This window comes from Aythya ferina (assembly GCF_964211825.1).
Source record: "Aythya ferina genome assembly, chromosome: Z".
Taxonomy (NCBI): Eukaryota; Metazoa; Chordata; class Aves; order Anseriformes; family Anatidae; genus Aythya; species Aythya ferina.
Window position 1 is genome coordinate 24,910,825 of NC_140299.1, and position 25,697 is coordinate 24,936,521.

The window sequence follows — 25,697 nt, forward strand, 5'->3', positions numbered from 1 at the left end:
GAAACCACTAGGTCACTAGTATTGAAACCACTAGGTCACTAGTATTGAAACCACTAGGTCACTAGTATTGAAACCACTAGGTCACTAGTATTGAAACCACTAGGTCACTAGTATTGAAACCACTAGGTCACTAGTATTGAAACCACTAGGTCACTAGTATTGAAACCACTAGGTCACTAGTATTGAAACCACTAGGTCACTAGTATTGAAACCACTAGGTCACTAGTATTGAAACCACTAGGTCACTAGTATTGAAACCACTAGGTCACTAGTATTGAAACCACTAGGTCACTAGTATTGAAACCACTAGGTCACTAGTATTGAAACCACTAGGTCACTAGTATTGAAACCACTAGGTCACTAGTATTGAAACCACTAGGTCACTAGTATTGAAACCACTAGGTCACTAGTATTGAAACCACTAGGTCACTAGTATTGAAACCACTAGGTCACTAGTATTGAAACCACTAGGTCACTAGTATTGAAACCACTAGGTCACTAGTATTGAAACCACTAGGTCACTAGTATTGAAACCACTAGGTCACTAGTATTGAAACCACTAGGTCACTAGTATTGAAACCACTAGGTCACTAGTATTGAAACCACTAGGTCACTAGTATTGAAACCACTAGGTCACTAGTATTGAAACCACTAGGTCACTAGTATTGAAACCACTAGGTCACTAGTATTGAAAACTGAATAAATGGCTTAAACTGAAGTTGTTTATTGAATGAATAAATGAAAAAAATTAACTGAAAAAATGACTTACAGCCTTTTTTTTTTTTGTCAGGTGATGCACAAATAATAAGTGTGTTTCATAGACTGTTAAAGTTGTATACGGGTATAACATTTCTAATTAAATTCACATACTAGTTCTTTAAAAACTATCCAGTTTCTTAGGACAGTGGGGATGTATTATGGAGGTAAAGATGTTTGATTATAACTATGGGAAACCTTACTGAAATTCTTAGATGCAGCAGTTGTCAGACGGGTAAGATTCCTGTTTTTTTTTTTTGTTTGTTTGTTTTGTTCCTTGAGTGGGGGAAAAACACAAGAGAAAGCATTTTCACCCCTCCTTACTGTCAGGAGAGAAAACTACCTCACAGGCTGTAAATTTTTCATGATTTTTTATTTGCACCTCTTGTTGTTGGGTTGAATACTGTCCTGCTTAGAAGAGCTCAGTATCATCCATAGCTATCAGATTAGGCTACTTTAAACCTGGTTTTGCTGATGACGTAATGGTTTATATGTCAGTTACCTACAACGTGTATGTAACAGTGTAGGCTAAAATCATCCTTAAAGTTTTAGTAGGGAGTGGCAAAAGTATTGATGTAGCAGGACAGTTGCTTACGCTTTCATGAGTTTTTAGCAGGTAGACCTATAAGTGATGAAGACATTATTTGTCTAATGTTGTGCACTGAAGAACTGTCACTTCAGGGGAATTAATGAGTATAGAAACAAACGGCAGTGTGAAGTTTTTTTTTTTTTTTTTTAGGGATTTTACTTGATTCAAATTCCCTTAAGTCGTCTTAATATTCAGAAGATAAAAATATTGTTGAAGCTGTGGTGGTTTTACCGTGCTGGGCAGCTAAACCCCACAACCGCTCTCTCACTCCCCCTCCTTTAGATGAGGAGGGGGAGAAGTAAAGCAAAGAACAACTCACGGGTTGAGATAAGGATAATTTAATTAAAGGGAAATAGTTAAATTGTTTAGTTCATAGTAGTCTTTATTTAATTATTATAATTAAGGGGAAATAAAAAGGGAAAGGGGAAAAGGGAGGGGAAAAGGAAAAATAAAAAGAAGGGAGGAAAACAAACAAACAAAATAAATGAAGGCTATATGGAAGTGCAGAGGAAAGAAATTACTCTCTACTTCCCACAAATAAGCGATGATTGACCACGTCCTTGAAGCAGGGCCTCAACGCACGCAGCCGGTGTTCGAGAGGAGGACCGACGTTTCCCAACGAGAGCCCACCCCTCCCCTCTTCTTCCTGTTTTCATCTTTTATTGCTGAGTGTGACACCACATGGTATGGAATATCCCTTTGGTTGGTTTAGGTCAGCTGCCCTGGTGATGCTTCTCTCCTCACTTTTTGCCCACCCCCTAGGAGGGTTAGAGAAAGGCCCAATGCTGTGCCACTGCTGCTCAGCAGTAGACACAACACTGGTGTGATAACACTGCTGTTCCAGCTACAAGTGCAGAGTACGGCACTGTATGGGCTGCTGCCGGGAAAGTTAACATCCCAGCCAGACCCAGTACAACCTCCACCCCTTATTCCATAACATTTGTGTCACACTCAGATCCCCATACTTCAGCATACAAGCATTCTCATCATTATTCCTTGTCCTTTAACAGGACAAGGATTTAACAGGACAGGATTAATAGGCAGGTGTATCTTTTCATTCCATAGGTCTTTCTTGGAAAATGTTCATAAGAACTGTTGATGATTAGGTCTTCATCTGCCAAAGTGGCCACTCAAGGCAGGCGGAGTTGGATGTCTGGACACCAGCACCAGCTTAGCTCAAGTCCTTGTTGCACTGCCCAGCTCCTTGCAAAGTTGACCTGTCGTTGATCCTACAGCATCTTCCTACAACATATAACTTAGATTATAGATTAGTTTTCTCCCAAGGTTAAATCTCCTTGAGGCACACACTTGATATCCCCATTCTTTTGCATGACCCACCAGGTATACCCTGGTCCTTGGGCGAAGACAATCCTACGAGTGGGTTTGCCTTTTCCCGAGGCAGGAGCAACCCACACTGCCTTCCCCATCCACCTTCCTATATGCACTACGGGAACTTTAGCTCCTTTCACAGTGTGTAGGGGTTTTGTTTTGGCAGGACCAGCACGGCTGTCAGACCCCCTATTGTTAACTAGCCAAGTGGCTTCTGGTAGATTTGTGTCCCATTGTTTCCACGTCCCAGCACCCAATGCTCGTAACATAGTCTTTAACAGTCCATTGTACCTCTCAACCTTCCCAGAGGCTTGTGGGTGGTAAGGGATGTGGTACACCCACTCAATACCATGCCTCTTTGCCCAGGAGGTAACAAGATTGTTTCGGAAATGACTCCCATTGTCAGACTCAATTCTCTCTGGTGTACCATGACGCCACAATACTTGTCTTTCCAGGCCCAAGATAGTGTTTTGGGCCATGGCATGGTTTACAGGGTATGTTTCCAGCCACCCAGTAGTTGCTTCTACCATGGTGAGTATGTACCGTTTGCCTTGGCGGTTTTTTGGGAGTGGTCCGATATAGTCAATTTGCCAGGCCTCACCATATTGAAACCCTAGCCATCTCCCCCTGTTCCAGGGAGATTTTAACTTCAAGGCTTTCTTGATTGCAGCACAGGTCTCACACTCATGGGTAACCTGTGTGATGGCCTCAATGGTCAAATCCACCCCTCGATCACGAGCCCATCTGTAAGTGGCATCTCTCCCCAGATGTCCTGATGTTTCATGGGCCCATCGAGCTACAAACAGCTCACCCTTATGTTCCCAGTCTAGGTCCACCTGAGCCACTTCAATTTTCGAAGCTCGATCCACTTCTTTGTTGTTCTGATGTTCTTCAGTAGTGCGACTCTTGGGCATGTGGGCATCTACATGACGTACTTTAACATCCAGGTTTTCTACCCGGGCAGCAATATCTTGCCACAGGGTAGCAGCCCAGATAGGTTTACCTCTGCGCTGCCAGTTGCTCTCTTTCCATTGCTGCAGCCACCCCCACAGAGCATTTGCCACCATCCGTGAGTCAGTATAAAGATACAATACTGGCCAATTTTCTCTTTCGGCGATATCTAGGGCTAGTTGTATGGCTTTTACTTCTGCATACTGACTCGACTCACCTTCCCCTTCCATGGCTTCCACAACTGGTCGTGTGGGATTCCACACAGCAGCTTTCCATTTCCGATGGCTCCCTACCACACGGCAGGATCCGTCAGTAAACAACGCATACTGCTTTCTGTCTTCTGGCAACTCATTGTATGGTGGTGCCTCTTCAGCACGGGTTACCTCTTCTGTTGGCACTCCGAAATCTCTGCCTTCCGGCCAGTCCATAATCTCTTCCAGGATTCCTGGGCGATTGGGTTTTCCCATTCGAGCCCGCTGTGTAATTAACGCTATCCACTTACTCCATGTAGCATCAGTTGCATGGTGTGTAGTGGGAATTTTCTCTTTGAACATCCAATGTAACACAGGTAGCCGCGGTGCCCAGAGGAGCTGTGCCTCTGTACCCACAACTTCTGAAGCAGCTCGAACACCCTCATATGCTGTGAGTATTTCTTTTTCAGTTGGGGTGTAATTGGCTTCTGATCCTCGATAGCCCCGACTCCAGAAGCCCAGAGGTCGACCTCGAGTTTCTTCTGGGGTTTTCTGCCAAAGGCTCCAGGTGAGCCCATGCTCTCCAGCTGCAGTGTACAGTATATTTTGCACAGCTGGTCCAGTACGGACAGGCCCAAGGGCTACTGCACGAGCTATTTCTTGTTTGATTTGTTCAAATGCCTGTTGTTGCTCAGGACCCTACTCAAAATAGTTTCTCTTTCGAGTCACTCGATATAGAGGACTCACAAGCTGACTATAGCCTGGCACATGCATTCTCCAGAATCCCACGAGGCCTAGGAAAGCTTGCGTTTCCTTTTTGCTAGTTGGCGGAGACATTGCTGTTATTTTACTGATCACATCCATTGGAATATGGCGACGTCCATCCTGCCATTTTACCCCCAAGAACTGGATTTCCTGTGTAGGCCCCTTGACCTTGCTCTTTTTAATGGCAAAACCAGCTTTCAGGAGAATTTGGATTATTTTCTTCCCTTTCTCAAAAACTTCTTCTGCTGTGTTGCCCCACACGAGGATGTCGTCAATGTACTGAAGGTGCTCAGGAGCTCCCCCTTGCTCCAGTGCAGACTGGATCAGTCCATGGCAAATGGTAGGGCTGTGTTTCCACCCCTGGGGCAGCCGATTCCAGGTGTATTGGATGCCCCTCCAAGTGAAAGCAAACTGCGGCCTGCATGCTGCTGCTAAAGGGATGGAGAAAAATGCATTAGCAATATCAATTGTGGCATACCACTTGGCTGCCTTTGACTCTAGTTCGTACTGAAGTTCCAGCATGTCCGGCACTGCAGCACTCAGTGGTGGCGTGACTTCATTCAGGCCTCGATAGTCCACTGTTAGCCTCCACTCGCCATTAGACTTTCGTACTGGCCATATGGGACTATTAAAGGGTGAGCAAGTCTTGCTGATTACTCCCTGACTCTCCAGTCGGTGAACCAACTCATGGATGGGAATCAGGGAGTCTCGGTTGGTGCGATATTGCCGTCGGTGCACCGTTGTGGTAGCAATTGGTACCTGTTGTTCTTCAACCTTCAGCAATCCTACAACAGAAGGGTCTTCTGAAAGGCCAGGCAGGGTAGACAGCTGCCTAATCTTCTCTGTGCTCAAAGCAGCTATGCCAAAAGCCCACCGGTATCCTTTTGGATCCTTGAAGTACCCTCTCTTGAGATAGTCTATGCCAAGGATGCACGGAGCCTCTGGGCCAGTCACAATGGGATGCTTTTGCCACTCATTCCCAGTTAGACTCACTTCAGCTTCCAGTACAGATAGTTGTTGGGATCCCCCTGTCACTCCAGAGATACAGGTGAGTTCTGTCCCTTGGTAGCCTGATGGCATTATGGTACATTGTGCGCCAGTGTCCACTAAAGCTTTGTATTCCTGTGGTTCTGATGTTCCAGGCCATCGGATCCACACAGTCCAATAAATCCGGTTATCTCTCTCCTCTACCTGGCCAGAGGCAGCGCCCCTCTAGTCCTGGCTGGAGCGTCTGCCACTTAATTCTTGCAAATGCACAAATTCTGGCAAATGAGAGGTAGAGGTCCCTTCATCGTGGTCAAGAATAACATCAGCTCTTCTACTGCCTCTGGGGTACTGCCCAATAGAAACTGGAGCAGCATTTCTCTTAGGAGCCCCTCTTCTTGCTGCTGTATTTCCTTTCAGTTCACGTACCCGAGCAGCTAGGGTTGAAGTAGGTACACCATCCCATTTCCTCATATCTTCCCCATGGTCACGCAGATAAAACCACAAGGTGCCACGTGGTGTACGTCTTGGGTACTCTCTTTCTTGAGCAGGCGAATGCTGATTCTTAGTGGCTGAAGTATCACTCTGTCTAGATGAGGGGGAATATACTTGTTCCACGAGCTTGTCAAGTCCTTTAGACAGTTTCTCCACAGCTGAGACACAGGACTGTAGCGGAGCAGAGAGATTGTCTTCATATTTTTGAAGCTGACAGGAGACATCATACATTGTTGGTCCCATCCCCTCGTCCCAGTGAATTGCTGCCAGGGTACTGGCATGTGCTGATGGTGCACTCCGCACAAATTTACGCCACATGGATGTTGTGCACTGGACTTCATCGGGGTCTTGAGGTGTCTGGGCATTGTCCAAATCACTATAAATCATCTCCCGCACAGCTAATTCCTGCAGATGTTGGAGACCTTTATCCACAGTGGTCAACTTGCCTATGTGATATACAATATCTTCCTTATGGGGATATCTTTCTTTGATAGCTGCCAGGAGTCGTCTCCAGAGGCTGAGGGCCTGTGATCCTTTCCCAATTACTTTGTCGATTACCCTTTCTCTAGAGAGGGATCCCAGCTGCTTGGCTTCATTGCCTTCTAATTGTAGGCTACTGGCCCCAGCATCCCAGCATCGGAGCAGCCAAGTGAGGATGTGTTCACCTGGGCGTCGACCATAATCCTTTCGTATTTCTCGCATCTCACTCAGGGATAAGGATCGAGTGATTTCTGATTCCTTTATGATTTCCGTCTCATCTTCCTGCTGTTTTTGTGATGGCTCTGCTTTAGAGGTGCCTGCCAATTCCCCTTCTCCCTCCTTCTTAGGAGAGCCTTCTTCCCTTACTAAACGAGCTGACCTCCGTTTCCATTGTTTTGACTTGACTATGGGGGCGACTGATACCATAGTTGGTTGGTCCTCTGGGTCAGCCACAGTGTGTGTTACTTGGTCATCAGATTCAGAGACTTCCTCCCGCTCTTCAAATTGCTGGATGATGTTAAACAGTGTTTGATAGGAATAAACCAGGACCCAGCACAATGCTGCAAGCTGTTGTTCTCCGGCATTATCAGGATCAGGACATACAACTCTCAAACATTCTACCAAGTTTTTAGGATTTAGCACTTGCTCAGGGGTGAAGTTCAAAACTATTGGAGGAGACACTCGTGACAGGTATCTGCTAACATCATCCCACACACCGTGCCACTCACCACAAGACTGTTTCGGGACAGATTCCCAAATAAGTTTTCTAAACAATCGACTAATCTTAGAGAGAAAATGAAACCTGTCATTCAGAATTAGAAATAGCAATACATGGGTTACAGATGAATCTTCAAAATACTCCCAAACTGTTGTAATTAGCCCACTGTGAAAGAAGGGAAAGGTACCATTCCTGATATTATTAATAAACTGGTGTCCAGATGAGAAAAGAAAGGCAGTGTAGTTCTGAATATTCTCTGAAAGATAGTTTCCATGGGACCCAAATGATAACAGCGCAGAGCCTGAATTCCAGATTAAAACCAAGGTCAGTGCTTGGCAGCACAGCGAATTAAAAACAGTGAACACAGATTGTAGCACTGTGTCGGATCGGATATATAGGAGAAAGGAGAATATGACACGGATTGCATGACATATGAACAAAGCTATTATTATTAACAGGGCAAGGAACATGGTTACTAGCAAGCAAGTGTGTTAGTTGTATGCGTTTAATCAATTCTATTGTTATCTCAACCCTTCGAGCCCCACGTTGGGCGCCAAAAAGGACTGTGGTGGTTTTACCGTGCTGGGCAGCTAAACCCCACAACCGCTCTCTCACTCCCCCTCCTTTAGATGAGGAGGGGGAGAAGTAAAGCAAAGAACAACTCACGAGTTGAGATAAGGATAATTTAATTAAAGGGAAATAATTATAATAATTAAATAAAGACTACTATGAACTAAACAATTTAACTAAGGGGAAATAAAAAGGGAAAGGGGAAGAGGGAGGGGAAAAGGAAAAATAAAAAGAAGGGAGGAAAACAAACAAACAAAATAAATGAAGGCTATATGGAAGTGCAGAGGAAAGAAATTACTCTCTACTTCCCACAAATGAGCGATGATTGACCACGTCCTTGAAGCAGGGCCTCAACACACGCAGCTGGTGTTCGAGAGGAGGACCGACGTCTTCTCAACGAGAGCCCACCCCTCCCCTCTTCTTCCTGTTTTCATCTTTTATTGCTGAGTGTGACACCACATGGTATGGAATATCCCTTTGATTGGTTTAGGTCAGCTGCCCTAGTGATGTTTCTCTCCTCACTTTTTGCCCACCCCCTAGGAGGGTTAGAGAAAGGCCCAATGCTGTGCCACTGCTGCTCAGCAGTAGACACAACACTGGTGTGATAACACTGCTGTTCCAGCTACAAGTGCAGAGTACGGCACTGTATGGGCTGCTGCCGGGAAAGTTAACATTCCAGCCAGACCCAGTACAGAAGCGTACTTTATTTAATTATACTATGAAAGACTGAAATGTATTTGCCTTTACTCTTGTTAGAGGCTGCTGATAAGAGTTGTTTTTGGACGGAAGTGACCTTTGAAATCTACATAGGATATTTGTTTCTAGAAGTTAAAACAGCAAGGGAGTGGGTATCCTGTTACATAATAAGATTATACGATTTTCTTTTCTGAGTAGGCTTCAATCTCAGCAGGCAAGCTTGGTTGAGTGCAGTGGTCTTTCTTTATACACTGTACTTCAAAGGATGGAACAAAATTCTACAATACTGGGTAAAATAATTGAGGTTTCTTGCACTATTAAATCTGCTTTTAAAGGGGGAAACCTCGAAGTTACACTGAAACCGTATGTAAGTGTAGAATAAAAACGGCTTGCCGATGATGATTACGAATATATGGAACAATATTTTTCTCTGTAAGTATCTAATGCTTGCTAATTCCAGATTACAATTTGTGATAGAGTTTAAAACAAATCATCAGTTACTTAGATACTAGTTTCCAAATGGATTCATCAAGAACTTGTTTGTTTTTTTTTTTTTTTTTACTTTTTTTTTTTCCCTGCTTCTTCGGTCTTAGGAAAGCAATGTTGGCAGGTATTCATGTTTTGGTTTCTGATTTTATCTTTCCTATTAACACTTCAAAATATTTTTATTTGAAATATGTGTTAGAAAATATTCCTTAAGCAGTTTTAATTAAACTTCATCAAGTACTTTTTCTTTTGTCTTCATGTCTTAAATTCACCTTTTATTGTCTTTATTTGTTGCAGTAGTTACTCATCCTGTAGATGCTTTCTGCTTCGGTCATTCCCAGCTTCAGTCAGTTAGTTTTCAACATGTGCTTGAATCCTGTCCTGTGTAACTTCCTCCATTTTTTCCTACTTGATTTTCAAAGTCAAATCACTGTCTGCATACTTTCTACTTTCTCTAGGGAATTTTTTGACATATTTCTTTTTTTCATTCAACTTTTAATGTTGGACAATAATTATTAATAATTAATTAATAAGTAATATAATTTAATGTATTGATATATGTTCATTTAATGTTGAACAACAACCATGGTACACTGGATGTTACTACTTGCACTGGATGGGAAGGTCAACTATAAACAAAATAAACTGGCTTCAACAGGATGTAAAACTACAGAACAAAGTTGGATAGGGCGTATAATGTAAGGGACAGAAACAAATAATTTAAAAAAAAAAAAAAAAAGGCAGCAGTAGTGGACTGACTGACAGTTCTTTGAGCACTTCCAGGAATAACTGACAGCAGTAAATTGCTATGTGTCAAGCAGGGAAAATAGGAGGGGTTCCCAGCGATATTTGGGAAATGATGCTGAAGCAGGCAAGAAAATGAAATACTTCCACTTTTTTCTTTCAAATATAATGCTTAAATATTTAAGCTGTTACGTGAAGCCGGTACTTAAAACAGGTCATACCTGTTGCTGAAGCATTTCATGAAATACTAGTTTTTGAAAAAGTAGCTAGATCTCACTTGGAGGTCGCCTGCAGGTATCTACTTTGTTGGTTTTTTTTTTTTTTTGCGTGTCTTTCTTTTGGCTTAATAGGGAAACTATTTTTTTTCCTTTGACTGTGGCTCTTAATATTGCGGATGTGTACTGAAGTGTAAAAGTGATGTGTATTTCTCATCGGGATGCAGGGAATAGTTGCAGTATTGGGTCTGAGAATATGAGAAATCATCTCTATTCTTCTCAAGTAGGAAAAATGCAGTTTGGTGCTTAGTGAAGGAACAGCTGTCAAAATTTTGTCTAGTAACTAATTTTTTATTTTGACTTAAACTGCCTTTTCCTCTCTATCTCAAATTATGTGTGTATATATATAATCAGTATATATTTCAATTTTCATATTCACTTTTCAAGTCCAGTCTCTGGATTTCCATGTTGCTTTTTCACTGTGAGAGCTCAAAGGGTTTGTAAGTCTTAGAAAATTTTCAGAGATCTTTGGAATTTTGCAGTTATTTTATCCAGGCCAACTGCATGGTCGTTTTTTCCCCCCCAATCTAGCTATCTAGGAATCACAGAAGGTTATTTCTTCAAATAAACTTTTGTAAATTCTCAGTGTCTATAAATGCAGTTAACCTACGTTAATAGACTGTGATTTCTTTGCATTCAAAAAGCCAAACAAGGTTAGGGTTTGTATTAGAGCTTGGTAATGAGAAGCTGTATCTGTGAGAGAACATCCTTTCATCCTTTTCAAGTTAATATTTTCATGCTAGAATCTTGCTTTGGCTGTAAAAAAAAAAAAAAAAAAAAAAAAAAGTACTTGGATTTATGTGTCCAACAATGTGGCTGCCTTAATCTTATGGTATGTAGAATAGATATACTGCTGATCTGAGGTTTTCACTCTGAAGTGAATGAATGGCAATTTACAATTTGAAAAGGCACATGTAAAAATAAGGTTGTGTACTTGATTCTTGTCGGAATTCAGGCCATCCTGAAACTTGCTATTGGGTTTTTTCAGTGGTTAACATTAAATTGATACTATATTTTAGCACAAACATGTCAGCCTCGAGCTATTGCATCTGACTCTTGCTGTGCTGGAGGGGTTGATGGGGAGTGAATAATTGAATAATTGGTTCAAACTGAACTATGCTGTTGCTTCAAGACTTCAACCTTCTAGGCTGGGATTAGCTATTAAAGTTGCATGGGCTTGATTTATTGTTGGAATTGGATAGATCCTTTTACTAAACACATCATTATTCTAGGCCAGAATGTTAACAAATACAGTTTAAAAATGGGCAAGAAAGAGAAGCGCTCTATCTGAAGCTGCTGGAATTATGCAAGAATATAAAAAATGGTATTCCAACTTTTTTTCTTAATTTATCTAATTGATGCTTTTCTGTGTTTCTACCATAGAAATGAAGACCTAAAACAAATGCTGGAAAGCAGTAAAGATTCTGCAAAGCTGGATGCTATGAAAAGGATTGTTGGGGTATGTGTTGTTTTTTTGTTTAGTATGAATACTGTTACTATTTTACAAATCCTTACCAAGTCAGAATTTGAATCTCTAAATGGTGTTTTAAAAACTACTATGTAGTCCTTGGTTCGCTGTTTTCTATATGAAAATATATGCAATTGTACTATTTAAATTTTTTTTGTGTAACATTGCCAATCCACTTGTAAGAAACCCCTTTCAGTAGGGAGGTGAAATGTTAATATGAAATGATTCCTTCGGAGAAGATTCAATTGCTGTCTTAATTTATCAGTCAGAAAGCAACAGAAATCTGCTAGCGTGTATGTATAAAAAAAAAAAAAAACTCATTTGTTTTTACTTTTAGATGATATTAGGCTTTTTTTTTTTTTAATTGAGCTGGTTACAGATATATCTAAGTATTTTGAGTGAACTGTTTACCTGTAGAGTTGATTAAATGATGTTTAACATCATCGTGTGTTTAAATTCTGTAAGATAAACATCATTAGGTTGATAAAGGCCCTTTATTTCTTCTTAAAAGTATTAGGGGTATGTGCTGTGGAAATCTGTAGTGTCCACTTAGGTTACTTTTCAGCAACCAATAAGTGTATAATACCATGGAGCTGGTGATGTGTGGTTATCGCTGATTGCTGTTATTCTTGATAGTTTTAGACTAGGGTGATCAGGCTCAAAAGCTCTACAGCAATGGAAGACAGAACTGAATTGAACATGCTTTCATGTTCCCCCATCTCAATTAGAAATTTTGTCCTTCGATTATAGACAGTTCTCTGTCCTTAGCACCTGTTCCTGTAAGCAGTGCTGGTGGAGCTCTTGTTTCTTGGACATCTCTTCCTTCTTTATCTGCTGCTGCTTGTCTTGTCTTAAAGCAAAAACAGGCCTAAGGTTGGCCTTTACTTGACTGTCAGTGAATTGTTTGTATTACTGGATCCTCTCTTTTCAGTTTGTTCCAAATTTTCAAGGTGTTAACCTGTGCTTAAACTGTGCCTCATAACAGATATGTGAACCAGAGGTTGGTACCAGATGACAAGTCAAAACAATGATCTTTACAGGACCTTGTACGATTAGCAAAAAGCCTGTAGCTGTGGTGATAATGGTCTTGCTGGGTGCAAAGACACCTTTGCATTAGCAGTTGTTTGCTTACATTTAGCAAGCTCTCCACCACGAGGCGTGTTTTCCAGAGATAAAAGGCTTCCTCTAGCCTTATTACTAGAGGAAAAAGGAACTTGTCAGAGTATTGTTTAACATGTCTCACGGGAACAGTGTTGTTTTTTTTTTATACTAATTTTAGATAAAGGAGAAAGCTTTACAAATTGATAGCTTTCTTGATCTTTTAGTAGACCGATAGCTTTCCTGCCTCTTTTCAAGAGGCTGAATTTTTATTGGTACATATAGATGTGGTGGAAAAGTACCAGGAGAACATTTCTTATGGTTCCTTTTGCTGTTTCTTCCTCTTAACGTGGGTGGCAAATTCTCTTCTGGGACAGAAATTCTTTACAATAAAACAGATCTGTCCTCCAGTGGAAATTTTTTCTTCAATTTTTTTAAAGCATAAATGCAGGAACAAACTTGTGTGCCTGATTTCCCATGGAGAAATTCATACATTTTGTGTCTCATTTCAAAAAACAAAACAGTTTATCACACCCTCTTACGCTCAGTAGGGCATATTTTGTAGGGACATAAGTTTATGCAGACTTGTCGACATGTGTAAAGCTTCCTCTAGAATGAAAATTCCTCTTTGTGCAGGAACTTCAAGTATAGAAGATAACACAACTGGAGAATGTCTCGGCATAGCAACAAAAATGATGCGATAGACCTTGATCTTGGAAAAACCTATAGCTTTTTAAGTTTAGTGCTCCCTGGGGTAGGGAGTGTTTATGCTAATCATGACTAATGCTAATGACATTATGCTAATTATGACTTAGTGAGTGAAAGTATACTCTTTGAAAAGAATCTAAATACAAATTTGCATGCTACATTGGAGATATTATAATAGGTCAGATAAATAATGGAAGTAATGTGTAGGGTTGTAGCCTATCAGGAAGATCTTTGAGAATTGCCTGCATTTCTGAATAGCATAACTTTGCTGCATCAAGATGTGAAGATCGATAATGTGCTATTCTGTGGAACTTCTGCACAATGCATATTGTTAATGAGTTCTGCTCAACTCCAGTCATTCTGAATTTGATTCTTATTACAAGGTTGTCCCCCAGTCCTGACAGTAGTGCTTAATTTAGATTCTTATTTTAAAACCCTTGAAATGTTTGCAGTTTGCTTAATTCTTAATTTGAGTCACTTCCCATGCTTAAATCCAGCTGCAAAAGATAGTTTAAGATATTAAGTTGGTTAAAATGAAATGTGAGGCAAAGCTGCTCTTAAACCCTTTCAAAAGGCTCCACTCAGCAATAGCTTGAACTTTAGACACGTTCTTTCTTGTTTCACCTTTCTTCTCCAAGCATTAAGTCTGCCAAGGTATTGCCTGGTTTCACTTTTTCTTTTGGTTTTGTTGCACAAGATACTAGTTCTTCATGCTCTTAATGTGTTCGTTCTACCTATGAGACAAACAGACCTGTGAGTTAAGAATAGGTTTTATCAGTTGTATAATGTTAAGCAATGGTGGAGATGTAAGACAGTTACAAAGAGTAACAACTCCATTGCAAAATACATTCCTGTGTTGAATCCATGCATACTTGATTGTCTTAGTGAACTCTTGTTCTTTCCCATTTGCTTGATGTCTGACTGTATCCTGGCTCCTCTGTAGGTGACGACACTGTTCTGAGTGAGTCTGTCTGCAGTGGCACCTTAACTTGAAGATGTGTAATAAATCTGTGAAATATCTAGGGTTTGCAACGTGGATATGAATTATTGGCAGGCATTCTGCTGGAATTAGATCTAAGAGATGAGAGAGCTGTACAGCTGAAGTGTTTGTTGAAATACTATATTCCTTTTGATGTACTTCTTTTATAAAAACTTTTTCTTTTAGGTGTTCATGTAAGGGATGTAGCTGAACTGGGTTTTTGTTACTGGTGCTCTTTAATCAGTATACAATTTTGTAGTTGACTGTGTGCCCTAGTTTCAGACTTCTCTGAGATAAAATATAAAAACTTTCTTTAAAAACAAACACACACTAATAGGTTGACTGGTCATCTTTTAATTTGTTCTTTTTGTTCTGCATTAACACTTTAAGGCCTTTCATGTTTAACTTATGGAAACCAACCCTACTTTGTTTTTTTCAAGTGTGATGTCTATCTGATTTTCCTTTTTCTCTTTGTTGCTGTTGCACACCAAAATAATTTCTGGAAGTGGAAACAGGATTTAATCTTATGCAGTTTCTCCTGATCTATCTGTTTGTCTTTTTTTTTTTTTTTTTTTTTTGATAGTAGCTCCCAAAGTGACATTGAGTAAGGCTTTTCAAATGAGCAAGATTTTGTTTTGAAAGCATTAACTTTAATTTCTAAAGCATTAAAATTGGTTTGAAGTCTGGTATGGTAAAGTCTAATGTGTTGATTCCACCACTGCTCCCCTACAGTCATTACCAGCCTGAATTTGGTGGTTGCTTTGTATGGGTGGCATCCTGCAGTGTCTAGTAGTTAACAGAAAAATCAGAGAAATATTGATCTGGAATAAATGTCTCTTTATTCCTTTATTTTTTCTAAAAAAAGGACAAAAAAGCAAAAACCAAAACAGTAATAAATGATATTATTACTTTTTTTCCAGATGATTGCGAAGGGAAAAAATGCTTCTGAGCTCTTTCCTGCTGTTGTGAAGAATGTTGCCAGTAAAAATATTGAGGTATTCCTACAGCATAGTAAAAACACTCTTACACAGGATCTGTTTATGAAAATTTTAGCTGCTTATATCTGAATTCAGTATAAACTGTAATTTTTCACAAGAACTATTTACTAGAATTTTTCTTTGATGCTGTCATTGGAAGAAAAAAATCATGTAAATAAAGGAAACCCACTGTGATTCAGCTGGGGGGAGGGGATAATACTATTGGCATTATTAAAAAATCAAAACCACAAGGGGGTGTGTTTTTGACTGTTATGTGTTTAAATGTTTAATGCTTTAAAGAAGATTGATCAGAAGCTCATGGAATCATGCGGTTTCAATTACCTGACAAGAAAAGTTACTATATTTTGTTTGAATTGTGGTGGAACTTGCAAAGTTTGACTGGGGGATTGTGCTACATATTATTTGAAAATACCTATTGCAGATAAAACCTGAGCGGCAATATTAAAAAAAAAAAAAAAAAAAAAAAAAAAAAGGAGGTTAGATTAAAAAAGTTTTCACTGTGCTATTCCTGTAGTATATTTGTAAAAAATGGAGTGTTTCATTATTTGCATTGCAAAGCAAAATCACTTTAACTCAATTAAACAAGCCTCTGTAGGAATTTGTGATCAGACAAAATGTGATGTTGCTAATAAAGTGTGTTTAAAATGTGTTTGTCCACAACACTTAAATGGTGGTGCTTTTGATAACTTAGTTTAGAAGTGTTCTTCTAATGCATTACTTATTAATGTGAATGCCTGTGATCCCAGAAGATTACAAACAGATGCTCTCAAATGTTAGAATCTTTTGAAAAAACATGAGTACTGGGGGAAAGAAGGGAAGGAGGAATAGGAAAATCTCGAGTAAAGAAATTTTTACTAATATGCAATGTAATCCCGAAGGTTTGGGTTGCTTACAGTATGCTTTACAAGACATGTAGGCTCTGAAGAACTTTAGGTCTATGTCTTTAATCATTAATTCTGTATGAAGAATTATGAGAAGAATTATATGGAAAAAGGGGCAGACTAGAAAGATTAAACTTTCTAGGGAGCAGCTGGAGAAGAAGCTGGGTGAAAATCATCTGTTGTGGGAGTTAATTTCTTGAGACAAGATCTTTGAGTTTATTCAACTTACACTAAATTGTGTGATTTTTGATTAATTGTAAGGAGACTTAATAGGTGTTTTCAGGACTTATATAAATAAAAACAAAAGCAGAACTAGAAGCTTTCTTTCTGCGTATTTACCATCCATTGTATTGTAGCAGCATATTTGTCTGGCTGTGCCCCAGTATCAGGTGTTCAATGCACAGTGTAGCTTGCTTCTCTATCTTTTTTCTTCCCTTATAGGAAAGCACAAAAAGGTCCTATCTTGGACTAGGATTGTATTAAAAAAAAAAAAAAAAATTCCAGGAATTAAAAAAAAAAAAGTTGATTAGCTTTAATGATGATGTGTTTCAATCCACACGCTTTCCATGTGGCTCAAGGAAGTCTAAAGTAGCATTTGCATTAGAAAGATCAAGGCTGCCAACCAGAAAACTGTTTAGATGTTACTGTCTCTCTTTATCTGCATATCTCTCATTTTTCTCTGCTGATTCCAAATTACATAGGTCCTTCCCTTTCCATGTCTTTGGTTCCTCCCCAAAGCATCCCATAAATCCTATGCAGTCCTAAAATACATTGCACCCTATATTGGGTCCCGTACCCTTAAGTAGTAAAGCCTTTCAGCCTGAGATGTTCTCTGGTGTTAACTCTTGAAGGCTTTCACACTGAGACACTGGGGCTGAGAACATCCGGGGAGGGGCCCAACAGGGTGTCCCTTCCTTTGAGTCCTAAATTTAGGTTCCCTCCTGCTGCTGTGCCTCTGTGCACCTGTGGGTTTGTGGAGATATGGTGGTGGCTCCTGACATGGACCTGTCACAGAGTAGCTAAGGCAGGGTATTACTTGCTTCCCCCCACCCTATTGTCTCTCTTTGCTCCTTTGTGTGTGGGAAGTTTGTTTTATAACATAACCTAAGATTAATTACTGGAAATGTTTCTCTGTTAGTATTTTATGGTTCTTCTGTTATATTTTAAAACAAAGAGACAGCTACATGAATTCACATCTTCCTCTGTGCAGTGGTTACAGTTACGTTTTCTACAATTCAGTGCTAGCATTCATTTGGGAGGAGGAGACTGTTGAAAGAGATCAGGACATTCAGAAAAAACAGTTAACTAATTTCTTTATGAAGTTTAGTTAGATAACAAATTTAGGTCCCAGAGTAACTACACTTGGAGCTAACCAGTTCAAGGTTTTGAGTAACTTGTATCATGATTCAGTTTTTAGGATGCTTCTGAAGTTACTAGAGATGACTTGGAATGGGCTAAGTCAGATTATTAGTGCATTGATTCCTATACTGTTTTCTGAAATCATTTTGCCAAATTTCCCCCCATCTTTAATTCTAATGGAAGTCTGTCTCTACTAATTGCTACAATGCAGCAGCATAAAATACATCAGTTTATCTGAGTGACTTTCCTGACCAGAAAAGGCTACTGTTTTTTTTTTTAATTTTCAATTTATGCTGAATACTCTGGTTAATTTTCAATTTATGCTGAATACTCTGGTACAGGGAAATGGTGGTGAAGAAGCAATAAAACATGTTCATTTGCCTTAAGAAAAGCAAAGGGCATCTTATTGTTTACATAAGTGGCTTGTGATTTTTTTTTATTTTTTTTTTAAGTACACACTGACCTCAACTTGATTATGTGCATCATGTCAGGAATGGTAAGGATGCAAAAAGTGACCTAATAAACAATTGGTGGTATAGAACAAAAATAGGTCTTGGTCAATACCTCATGGAGTTTTATGTGCTTATATTGATAAACTAATTAAACTAATCTGCCTGTGTTCCTCAAGCCTAATGTGCCCCTGTTATGATTAGTTTTATAGAAAGGAGCATTTTAACATTGAATGAAGGTAAATGATAAAAGAACAGTGTAGTCACGAAGCTCTAAGGGCTTCCATTTCTAGTCACAGAGTGGTTTCAGGGCAAGGAGGCTTTCTTTGCACACCTGCAGTCATTCAGTGCATAGGCCTCTTGTGGTCAATGTTGATTGCTGCTTGTCTGGAGCTGAACAACAAATAATTTAGTGTGGTGTAACCTTCTGTGATTTAATATTATGCTTTTTGCCAGAACTGGCACAAAGATACATCTTCTGATAGTGATGGTAATTATAGCACAGCTGTAGTTGAGGGTCTTTCAGAGTTTTCCATTATAAGCTCCAATAGTCAGTTTACAACTCCAATGTAAAAAATATTTTCCCTGCTTCCTTGACATATAGTGGCTATGAGGGGGTAAAGTGAACTAAATTGAATACCCTCCTCCTCCAAACTCATATTGAGGTTTTCTTAATCTTTGAACATTGCATCCTTTGTAATATGCTTATATTAGCTACATCTTTTGAATGCTTCAAGCTGGGCAAAGGCGGATCTAATACCCTTTGCTTTTGTCCAAGACATAGTCAGAAGAGTTCTTTTTAATCCAAGTTAAATAGCGCAAGTTACCATACTTCAGCTGGAACTTATATTCTCTTTCAAATGTGTTAAAAGTAATTGACTTTGAGTTTCAGGGTAAAATGGGGTTGTTTAAACTTTGCAATGGGGTTGCAATTGCCAAGGGTTTCACTCTTTTTTCTTTTTTCTCATCAGAATGTATTAGGAATGCTCATGTGGTCAGTTGCCACATGACAGCTTCTTATGTTATTGAAGTCTTTATTTACTGGATGATAGTATAATGTGATACTTTGTATTGTTAATCTTGATCTGACTGTATCACTTATTAGGTAATATTGTAGCACCTTGGGGAATTGCTATTAAAGGAATTACAGTAAGTCATAAGGCATTTGAGAAATGTGAGTATTCTAGTGATGTATTAACTCTTCCTTTAAGAAGAGCTCGAGAATAAAACAACAAAATAAAAGTCAAGAATAAAATTTTGTTTCTATTTTTTGTTTTACAGAGTTCCAAAACTTTCTTGTAACAATGTTCTTTGTGGTTTTGTTTTCAGATAAAAAAGCTGGTATATGTTTATCTGATGCGTTATGCAGAAGAGCAGCAAGATCTAGCTTTGTTGTCCATCAGTACTTTTCAGCGTGCTTTAAAAGTGAGTGACTCTTAAACAACATTTCATACAGAATTCTGAGCAGGCATCACAAAAACAGGAAGACAGTTTTAAGTGTAGTCAGGTAAACTAAAGCATATAAATAACTTGAAACTACTTTACCTGATGCAGATATGTCATTGACAGAGTTTTTTGTGCTGCCTCAAACCTCATCAAGTATGAAGAAGCTAAGCCTTCATGAAGTTAAAATTACCTTACTAAAGAAATGTAGCGGAGTGGTGCTGAGTACACATGCACAACATTTAACTTCTGGAATGACTTTGCTCTTTACTAGGTAAATTATGCATGTAGAAAGAAGACCTTATTTTTCTGTGATCTGCCTGTTTCTGTGTAAAAGATGTTTATGTGCAATAGAGAAGTGGAACATAAGGAAGACAGCAGTACTTTAATAACAATACTCAATGTCTTGCATGTGCTACTTCTAATAAAAAGTGCTGAAAATGCAGCCTTCAGTAGAGTTTTATTTCTGATACATATTAAAATGTGGCATGGGATTTGAGAGCAAAAAAAATAGATTGCCTTTGAAGTGTGACTCTAGAGATTTGGAAAGGTCTTTTAAGTCTCTGCCCTTAAATTTGGCCAGATCTTATAAGAGGAGGTTGGATTTTTGTTGTTGTATTTATTCCTTGTACTCATCTTACACAGCTATTCTTGATGCATGCAAAGCCCATGGTGAATGGACTAGATTTACATAACTGTTCTTCAAAATACAGATAATACAGGCTTTAAAATTCCACATTCTTAAAAAAAGAAATGGATTTCATTACTGGCTTCAGATTATATCTTGCAGTAAAGAACAGAAGCGGATATGTAGTTAGGAAGAACTTGAGTGGGATTATCACAACTAAGAACCACATTTTAGTTTGCTAATTGTTATATTTAATAATAAAACTAATCTAGTTAATTTTTTGAGAATACCTCAATTCCACTTGGATTGCAGTTTCAGATCATTGATCGTTAAATAAAACATTGGTTTATGAAAAATGAATTACAGTTTTCCTTTGCCAGATTTCTAGATGTTTACTATATTAATGTTTTCTGTCGTTTGTTGTTGTTATTGTTGTTGAAAACTTACTGCGTGAAGTTTAGCACATTTACTTATTAGTTTGTCCTTAAATTGCAAGTCTGATTGATCTACTAGATATAGGTGGATTAATGTGCCCTCACTAGTATAAATACCTCAGAGGATTTGATGATGTCTTTCTGCACTATCTTATTTTATTTCTTCCCTTCTCTGCTATTTTTTTAGGATCCTAATCAGCTAATCCGTGCAAGTGCTTTGAGAGTTCTCTCTAGTATCCGTGTGCCAATTATTGTTCCTATTATGATGCTTGCTATTAAGGAAGCCTCTTCTGATTTATCACCTTATGTGAGGAAGAATGCAGCCCACGCAATCCAAAAACTGTACAGGTGAGTCATTCTGAAAAATACTGAAACATGATTTTAAAGATCATTGTGCACTCTTTAGTAAGACTACTGTGGGGGTTGTGTGTGCCTCAGACATGTTTATCAGATCTGTTTATTAAAAAGTACAAAATGTACATAGACGTTCAGTCACTCAACTGATTTGACTGGAGTTCAGGCACCTTTGGATTTTTTCCCAAGTTACTACAGCAAACATTTCCGGATTCTTGATTTTAACTGTTGGCCAATAGCATAATTACTGTCTGCTGCTCTTTTGAAAGACTGCATACTGTGATAATTTTCTTAAATTGCTATCTGTTTAAAATATCTTCATAAAAATTTGAAAATATAATTCTGTTCTTTTTGAATTTGCTTTTTTTTTTTTTTTAACCATGGGCTAAGCATTACATTGTTTTCTTTCCTCCCTTGTTTTCCATGGCATATTCTTGTAATACTCTTTTAAGATCGAGGTGTTCTGGTTAATGACTGTAGTGCTTTGATACATGTATAGCAAACTCAGATGTATTGTAAGTTTCAGAAATTAAAAACTTCATTTGTTGAATTGGTTCAACCTTGATACAATAATACACCCCTGAACTGTATTTATGCTTGCTAGAATAACAGGATAAGTATGAAAAGATTTAGAAAGAAATGGGTACACACATCTTTTGCTTTCTAATATGCCAGTTACTGTCATCACTTTAAGTAGATATTTTGACGTGTCTTCTCAGAATCTAAGATTTCTGTTTAGCATCCCTATCTTTCATCTTAAAGGGATTCACTGTGGTTTATAGTGTAGATGACGAATTAATACTACTTAGTAGAATTTTTATCTATGCATATCCACCTCTTCCAAATCTTCCTCTTCCCTCCTCTGAAATTCTTATGGAAGAGCTCTTAAAAAGAGGTGGGTACAAAGAGGTGGATATGGTCTTATTCAGCAAGATCTTGAAATCATTCTTGCAAATACCATAAAAAGCTTATCCCTTGCAGCACAATTTGAAGAAACTGGCTTCACTCTCTTCTAGGTTCCATGACTTCCTGACTGGTAGTAAAATGGACATGCACATCACAGTAATTAATCCCTGCCTGCTTTCATTTGCAAATGAAAATAATATTCCCTAAAAGTACCTTTAATGGTTTAGAGGGCCTGTAGAAGGCCTTCACAGAAGTTTTTACTTCACATAAATGTCCTAGGCATCATGATGTGAGGTTTCAAACTGCTGTAGCTGTACAGTCCACCCTACCTGGACTACAGTAAACTTCATTGTCACTTGTGAATAGAGTAGTAAATAGCAATTTTGTCTGTGGTAGAAGGATTTGAGAGCTGTTTATAGAAAGCATGCCAACTTTACCATCATGTTTTAAAAATACACTAGTACATTTGTCATGGCTCATAGCCCTGGTTTACCACAGAACAAAGGGAGAGAGTATAATTTTCTGGATTATGTGAAGAAGGAGCAATTCTCAGAACTGGTGAAGAGACCATCAAATTAATTTCTCTATAGGCAGATAGTTGGTTTGCCTTCAAATAGGGGTCTTTCACTGGCAGTGTCAGCAGATGTGTCAAGAGGGATCATGACTGGTACCTCCATTGTTCAGTAGTGCAGATCATTCCCTGGTGGCAAGGCTGTCTTTTGGCCTGTTTTTTTTTTTTTTTTTTTTTTTTTTTTTAATAAGCAAGTCATTTCAGAAGACTCTGAAGTTGGTTAGAATCAGAATTTTGCAGGGCATAGTTTTTCGCTTTGAAGATCAGTCAACAGTTTATGTACTGTCCTACATCTAATTACTCTATCTTCTGAGAGCATTTAAGCAAGAAGCGCTAGCAGTTTATTCTAATAGTGCCTGTATGCTTCATTTACTTTTTGGTTTCCATAACTTCTCAATCTCTTCCATAGTCCTGTAGCTCACTTAGTGTTACAGACTTCTGGATACAGGCTCGATACTCCAATCTTCCTTGCATTTAGTATCATGGTGTTTGGATGTATGCCTGACCTAGAAGAGCTTGTTCATTAGTGGTTCAATCAATCTTAGCAGCAGGAGCCTCACATATCCAAACAGAGGAGATTTCAGGCATAGTATGAACAGCAACATTTGTGCCCAAAGCGATCAACATTGCTAGCTACATTGGAGTAATTTTATCATTGAAAATGTCAGACCTCTTGCTTATTTAGAGTGCACTTCAAAGCTATTGGTGTCTTCTGTCTGTCAATAGAAAACTGTGTACTTGAAGTTACTCGCAGCAAGATTTGGAAAAGGACTTCTTAAAAGTTCCATCGCTAGTATTAAGACATACTGTGCTATTACTAATAGATGCCATAATGGGAACACATCACTCTGAGCTCTTTAGCCTTTTCTTTTCTTTATCTAAAACTTCAGAGAGAGGAGGTGGAGCCATGCGAATTCCATCATCAAAACCGTTCTCAGAAATTGTCTTGATCATGTACAAAATTGTTTTTTTCAAAATGTCTTATTACTAAATTATTCACCTCCCTCTTCCTCGTGCCAACTTTAAAGATTTGAAATAAGGCCTATTAGAAAGACTCTGGGCTTTTCATCTGAAGGTTTTGGTCCTTGGCCGAAGATCCATTAATTTTATTTATTTATTTGTTTGTTTAAACAAAAATAGAACTTGCAACAAAAGGTGGCTGTAAAAACAGGGATAGAACAATGCTGTTGTTTTACATATGCTGACCATAGGGGCTTCTAACAAAGTTTAGTTCTCCATTTAGCATGCTCTGGTATTGCTAGATACTACAGCTGTAGTGAACTAGTATGCAGCTAGATACTCATTTGTGATTCTGTACTGTAAAGGATGTACTGTGCGTTAGGGCAATTCGTCAGTCATAGTTGAAAATGAAGTGTACAGTGATGACCAAACGCTTCCTTACTTAATTGTGATTGCATCCATATTGAAATGAGTTCTCAAAGTTACAGAACTCTATGTCCATATGGCTCTTTGAGTCTACTGTATCTTTGTATTGTCTTCTGCCTTGGCTTTGAGTTCTTCCATGTTGTAAGGATCCATGATGAAGAAGAAACTGGAAAGACAAGTTGGTACTTGCCTACCAGCTGTTAGGAAGCAAGTCTGGCAATGAATGATGTGTCTAGCAAACTTTTCTTTGCTTGCTGAATATGCAAAAAGTTAATAAAAAGCCTTTTTTTTTATTGTTGTTACTACTGTTTTACCTCCAGCTTTACTATATAGGACTTGAAGCAGCCTATTTTTCTTTAGATTACACACCAGCTTGGTACATATACCCTTGACTACAATTCTAAAACTTCTTGAATTCCCACACTTCTGACTAAAATTGATCAAGTTAACAAAGTGTCTTGCTTGAAGCTTTATGTTATTAATCAAGTAGTAAAGGTATCATTCTGCTTGGCGTGATGTTCATTTACTACCGAATTCGTTCATGCTTATGGTCCCTTCTGCAGAAGCACCAATGTCGTTGTGATTTAACATTTGAAGCTGTCAAGTTCTCCCTAACGTGTTGGTCTCTCTTAATATTTCTTAATATAATTAAGATTGTTATTTTTGTTATACTACCTAGATGTGTTCTGTAATCTTTATATTTCTTCAATTCATATTTATATTCCATACTGAACTCCTCTCAGTCAAGGTATTTTAAAATCATTTCTTTGGAATACTTGATTTTTCTGGAAGTAGTTTCTTTAACACTTCTGGTTCCTAGCTTGTGTCTGAGGACAACAAACCTAAACTTAAAAAATTTTTCATATCTCTGACCAAATATGTAAAAAGTTTTCATTTTTCCTTCTAGTCTTGATCCAGAGCAAAAAGAAATGTTAATTGAAGTGATAGAAAAGCTTTTGAAGGATAGAAGTACGGTAAGAGCCAAATGTTGCTATTACATAAATACTCTCTCCCTCTCTCCCTCCATTTAAGTGTGTGTGTATGTGTGTGTGTATATATATATATATATACACACTTAATATAAAATATATGTATTTAAAGAATTGTGTTACAAACTGTTGAATGATAGCCTGTGGTTTCTACTTCTTTAAGTCTTAATAATGTGTTTTTATGTATCCTGGTTTTGGGTGGGATAGGGTTGATTTTCTTCATAGCTGATATGGTGTTCTGGATTTTGAATGAGAAAAGTGTTAACAACACACCAATACTTTAGCTGTTGCTAAGCAGAGCTTACACCAACTCAAGGACTTTTCAGCTTCTCATGCTGGCCTGCTAGCCCTTGATAGGGGTACACAAGGAACTGAGAGGGGAACACAGCCGAGACAGCTGATCCAGTCTGACCAAGGGATATCCCATACTATGTGGAATCATGTTCAGCCAAATTGGGGGTTTGGCTGGAGTGGGGATTCTGCTGCTCAAGGCCTGCATGGGCATCAGTCAGCGGATGGTGACGAATTTCATTGTGCATCAATTGCTTTGTATATTCTTCTATCATCATTATTATTATTTTCCTTTGCTTTCTGTCCTTTTAAGCTGTTGTTATCTTAACCTGTGAGTTTCTACTTTTTTTGATTCTCTCCCCCATCCCACTGTTGGGCAGGGGGAAGTGATTGAACATCTGTGCAGTACTTAGCTACCTGCTGGGTTAAACCATAACAATATGCTTCAAAATATAAGCATTACTGTATGTATATGCAGGATACTGTGTATTTAATACTGATTATCTCCACCTGTAAGACAGGTAATTTTGCTTGCATCATAGGTATTCTTCACCTGTTTGGTTAGTGTGTTTTTTGTGTATGCTTTTTTAAACTTGATTTTGAAAATGAAAGTTAAGTAATGACACAGGTAAGCATATAAGTGTCTCTGTATAAACACTTCTTCATTTAGATGTTAGCTAGATCATTTCTATTTGCTTGTGATATTTTAAAAATACATTGATTCTG

At 38.5% G+C, this 25,697-nt stretch overlaps 1 protein-coding gene across 2 annotated transcripts in view; it reads left to right on the plus strand.

The window, feature by feature from the left end:
- Positions 1–25,697, plus strand: part of AP3B1 (adaptor related protein complex 3 subunit beta 1) — a 167,218-nt gene that overhangs the window by 11,809 nt on the left and 129,712 nt on the right. For both annotated transcript variants that reach the window (XM_084503559.1, XM_084503558.1), the window contains exons 2-6: positions 11,413–11,488; positions 15,203–15,277; positions 19,299–19,394; positions 20,662–20,822; positions 24,599–24,665. In XM_084503559.1, the coding sequence (XP_084359685.1) occupies positions 11,413–11,488; positions 15,203–15,277; positions 19,299–19,394; positions 20,662–20,822; positions 24,599–24,665 (475 nt within the window). The remainder of the gene's footprint in view (positions 1–11,412; positions 11,489–15,202; positions 15,278–19,298; positions 19,395–20,661; positions 20,823–24,598; positions 24,666–25,697) is intronic.